This window comes from Gobio gobio (assembly GCF_949357685.1).
Source record: "Gobio gobio genome assembly, chromosome: 1".
In the NCBI taxonomy this organism is placed as follows: domain Eukaryota; kingdom Metazoa; phylum Chordata; class Actinopteri; order Cypriniformes; family Gobionidae; genus Gobio; species Gobio gobio.
Window position 1 is genome coordinate 2,001,778 of NC_137097.1, and position 5,389 is coordinate 2,007,166.

The window sequence follows — 5,389 nt, forward strand, 5'->3', positions numbered from 1 at the left end:
TGAATGAATTTAATGAATTCATAGGGAATTTTGAGAGTCTATTTTACAGCCGAGCAAATGACTCTTCTAGCGTTCATTTGAACGGGCCGTAAATATCAACTCTGCAGCGGATATTAATATCCGAACAATAGTGAAACACTATTTAACAGCCAGGTAACTTAGATCGGCAGTTCAAGACATTAAATTGATAAGCACATAACACAAGAACAGTTATCCTTGAATACAAACGGAACTTTATTGATTAATCTAACACATCAAACTAATATCTAACATAAACACACACACTCGCACATTCACACGTTGCAGAAAGAAAGAAGGTGAGGAAAGAATAAGTTCTAAGAGAGAGAAATTATGAAATCCTAAGCAATCTATGCATTTATGAAACATGACCTGAAGAAACCATTGATCAGTAATTTAACCTCCTATCGTTTCTTAGGCAGGGTTATTACATTTGATCTAATGCACCAGTTCAGCTTGGAATCAAAAAGGCGTTACTTGCGTTTGTGTTTCGCGTGTCGTCTGACAAGGGGGATTCCCTTTTCCTGGCTGGACAGGAGTTTTCCCGGATCTTTGATTCGCTGAAGGTCTGGTCGACGTCTGGGGAAGCCAATCACGTGTCGTGTTGGCGGCTGGATGGAAGTCTTGTGGGCGTTGTTTGAAGTTGGAGCGCGCTGTTAGAAACTCGTTGTTGAGAGACTTTTGTGGCGAAACTTAACAGAACCCGAGACTTAACGAAAATAAAATAAACTTTAAGTAAAAGAAAAGAAAAGTGAGAGAAAAGCAGATGGCCTGAATGAAATCGTTGTTAACCCATTTTCTCTGTATTGGTCTGTCACGATCGTCAGATCGTCTCCTGGGAGCTCTGTTCAGAACTCACTCTGGTCAAACTGCTAGGACTTAGCTCATCTCTGAACTGCGAACAGGCCGCGAACCAGCTCGAACCGAACTTGAGCTGAACTCTGCACTGCTTCTGGTCTGAACTGTACAGAACTGTAGACAGGGCTTTTCGTTCGTGTTCTGAGATTAAACTCAAACATTTGCCCATCCCCTGGATGGGTTCTGGCCAATTAGGCTTCAGGGGTGACTGTGTCTCCACCCCTCCCAATTAGTTTCCTGCTCTTAAGCAGAGAGTAAATTTAGACCTAATTTCTTACTATAAGGACATGATCAATTCTATAAAGATTTCATTCAGCTCATCTGTTGGATTATACCCATACGAACACACCGGTATCAAACACAATGCTTTTTCATCCACTCATTCAATAGTTACATAATTGCATGAATTGTGAGTAATATACATGCCTAATAGTCTAACTAATGTGTATTAGTTGTAAACACACTAACAAGCTACGTCGAAGGCTATTTGAAATGAAAAAGTCCAATAATCCGTGATTTGCTGCACTCCATATGTGACAGTTTCTGTGAGCTTGCTTGGAGTTTTAGCTGTGTCGTGGAGTTCATTTACCGGTCATTGCAAAAACAGAGGTCTGGTTGTTTCTTTGTCTTGTGACAACCATGAGCCCTTTGTCCTCTTTTAACTGAGTTTGGTGGCGAGTCCATAGGAAGTCAGAACTAGTAGCTCCGGGCAGAATCAAGCCCCCATCTCCCTCGTAATCGATGTTTGATTTCCTGGAGCTGAATTGTGCTTTGTGAACGGGGATGTTCATTTGATCGAATCACTGGAAGATTCATTAACCATGTCTGCACCCATAATTGCTAAGTAATACGAGTCAATATCTGTGCTCGGATGGAATAAAAATCCTCATTGGGTAGCTGACTGTGTCTGCGTTCTGTGATAGCCTAGTCACAGCGGCCCTCCCTTACACATACAGATTTGCTGTGTCCCGCTCTGCTCACTCACACACACACAGAACGCTGAGAAGAGAACAGCTCTCTTTCTCTCTCTGTCTCTCCCTCAGTTACTCAGGTTCGCGGGTCTTTTCCGTTAACGTTTAGGGTTTCTTCAGCTTCAGGTTTGTTTTTTATTTCGTTTTTTTTTTGCAGTACTTATTAACCAGTAGAGTTCTGGTAAACGTGGGGTTTGTTCAGACGTGGTGCTTGGTGGAACGCGACTAGCGTTGCGTCTCTTCCTGTCGGAGATTTTTTTTTCTTTTTTTAACTGTCTGCTGACTCTAACCAGTTTTTTGACTTCACGCAAAAAAATCAAGTAAGTAAGTTAGTGGTATAAAAACTATAGGCTATTACAAATTAATTAGCTACACACACACACACACACACACACACACACACACACACACACACACACACACACACACACACACACACACACACACACTCTCTCTGCCGGTCAACAGAGTTTTTTTTTTTAACCGTCTGCTGACTCTAACCAGTTTTTTGACTTCACGCAAAAAAATCAAGTAAGTAAGTTAGTGGTATAAAAACTATAGGGTATTACAAATTAATTAGCACACACACACACACACACACACACACACACACACACACACACACACACACACACACACACACACACACACACACACACTCTCTCTGCCGGTCAACAGAGTTTTTTTTTTTTTAACGTCTGCTGGCTCTAACCAGTTTTTTGACTTCAGGCACTGAGTGTCTGACACTTTCTTGCTGTGTTTTATTAAAAAAAATAAAGGTGGTTGTGGTATAAATAATATTACAAATTAAGCTACACACACACACACACACAGTGATCAGTGATACAGAATAATGAGTGATACAGAGAGTACTTCGGCTGACACTGCACCACCAGTCAGAGTTTGCTTAACCTTGCAGGACAGTGAGGGTCAAATCAGTGACAATGAAAACAGTGGCAGTAGCACCCACCTTTCCCCCACTGAGACCAATATTGCATCTGGGGATGGAGGTCCTCCTCCACCAAAGACCAAGAGGAATTCTGCAGTATGGAACTCTTTCACTGTTTCTGAAAATGATCCCTCCAAAGCCATTTGCAAGCTTTGCAAGTCCAAGTTAAGCAGAGGTAGAGATGCAAAACATTACAACACAACATCTCTACATAACTGCTATATGTTCATCACATGAAAAAGCCCAGTGTATCAGCCACCTCCTCCTCTCCTCTTCCTTCTCGGGTCACTGGTGTTCAGCTGGGTGCTGCTAAGGGCTCACATTCATCTTCCTCTTCACCAATATTCACTGCATTTGCAGCAAACCATCCCCGGTCAAAACAAATTACAGAGATTATTGGTAAAATGATCTGCACTGATCTTGAACCTTTCTCTGTGGTGGAGAGGAAAGGCTTCAAGACACTTGTTGGCTTTTTAGAGCCCAAGTATAAGATCCCATCGAGGCACTATTTCGGTCAAACTGTAGTGCCTGAGCTGTATGAGGCAATGAGAGGGGAGTTGGTCCAGTCACTTAAGGCAGCTGAAGGAGGTGTCATCAACCTCACTACAGATCTCTGGACCAGCAATCACAACGCACATGCATATCTCTGTCTTACTGGGCACTGGTGTGAACGTGTAGGGGAAGCTTCAGTACAGAGGAAAGCAGGGCTGCTAAATGTTGGTGTGCTGGACATTGAGCACACATCAAACAACATTCTGTGCTGCCTTAAGGAAAAGATGAGAGAGTGGGAAGAGTCTGTTGGTCAGTCTGTCACAATACGGTTTGTTGTTTCAGATAATGCAGCGAACATGGTAAAAGCTTTGACTGAATATGGCCACATCCGTTGCGTGTCTCATACGCTTCACTTGGTGGTGATAAAAGCACTGGAGAAGGACAGGGTTGTGACATCCCTTCTCTCCAAAGCCAGGAGCATATCTGGCCATGTTCATCGCTCAAGCAAAGCCAGCAACAGACTACATGAGCTGCAAACACAGTTGAACCTCCCCCAGCACACGCTTATAACAGATATAAAAACAAGGTGGAACTATACGTTCTACATGCTCCAGCGGCTGGTGGAGCAGCGGAGGGCTGTGCAGATTATGACACAGGATTCTAACATGGGTAAAGCTCCAGCAATCATCTATCCAAATGAGTGGGGGTTAGCATCAGACATGCTCACTGTTCTTAGTCCTTTTGAGGAGGTCACACGGGCGCTCTCAAAACACAGCGCCTCCATCTCTGAGGTCATCCCCCTCCTGCATGGCCTGTGCTCCATCATCAGGTCACTGCATGCTGGTGAGGAATCTGAGGATGAATCTGATCAGTTCATGGCTGGTGATGATGATCAGGATGACACAGTGGGGCTGGGCCAAGATGTTGCGGCTGAGTCCAGGGAAGGGTTAGGCACAGCAGCAAGGAAACTGGCAGCCAATCTGAGCAAAGAACTAGAATGGCGTTTCGAACCAATTTTTGCAAACTCCACATTTCTGCTTGCCACTCTACTTGACCCCAGATATAAGGCCAGCTGTTTTCCAAACAATGTTGATGTGGAGGCACTGAAGAGGACATTACTCCTCAGGATGGAGCTCTGTGACCCTGTGGCTACACCTGCAAGAAACACAGAAGAGACACCTGCCACCAGCAGCACTTCAGTCTTGTCTTTCCTGCAGAAAAAGAAATTGGCTATTCCAATGAGGACACATTTACCATCAGGTGATGTGGAGGCCTACCTGGCAGATGGGGACATCAGCCTTACAGATGACCCAATGAAATACTGGTCAGGCAAGCTTCAGTGCTGGCCCAATCTTACACGCTTTGCCCTGCAGTATCTCAGTTGTCCACCTACAAGTGTCCAGTCTGAGCGTGTTTTTAGCACAGCTGGAAATGTGGTCAGTCCAAAGCGTGCAAACTTAGACCCTAGCCATGTGGAACAACTGGTCTTCATTAAAGTCAATGCAGATCTTAAAAACAGCGTCAGACTATTTGATCCGTAGAACACACAGTCCCCCCAGCCCCCCTCTCACTCTGTCTCTCTCTTACTCACACACACACACACACACACACCTGGTGTGAAAAAAAAAAAAAAAGAACCAAAAAAAAAAATCACTGATCATAAAAAAATTAAAAGTTAAAAAAAGAAAGTTATGTTTAGATGAAAACTGTTGTTCATTACATTTTTCTTCATAATTGCAACCACATGTGTTGTATTAATTGTTGCAAAGCTTGTTCTGTATATAGTTCGTTTGTTATCGTGATCAAAACCATTGATCTGAAGCTCAATGCTGATGCTGTCATGTAAATAGTTTTCTAATCAGCAATAAATATAACAATTTCTGATCAACCCATAGCAATTGCATGATTAAAAATAACATACTGGTTAAAGCCCCGCCCCTTTCAAGACAACCCGACCACTTCCGGGTTAAACCCCGCCCACTTCCAGGTTAGGCCCCGCCCAGTCCGAGTACAGATACATGCTGCGTCCCAATTCGCATACTATCCGTACTAAATAGTATTCGAAAAAAGAATTAGTATGTCCCAAATCTTAGTATGTTGA

The 5,389-nt window shown here is 43.5% G+C and overlaps 1 protein-coding gene across 1 annotated transcript; it reads left to right on the top strand.

Annotated features, from left to right (window-relative positions):
- Window positions 1–3,029: 3,029 nt before the first annotated feature.
- Window positions 3,030–4,829, top strand: LOC307136016 (zinc finger BED domain-containing protein 4-like; the record flags this gene model as incomplete). Its single annotated transcript, XM_079832762.1, has 1 exon — window positions 3,030–4,829. The coding sequence occupies one exon, from the start codon at window positions 3,030–3,032 to the stop codon at window positions 4,827–4,829; it is 1,800 nt and encodes a 599-aa protein (XP_079688888.1).
- Window positions 4,830–5,389: the final 560 nt, after the last annotated feature.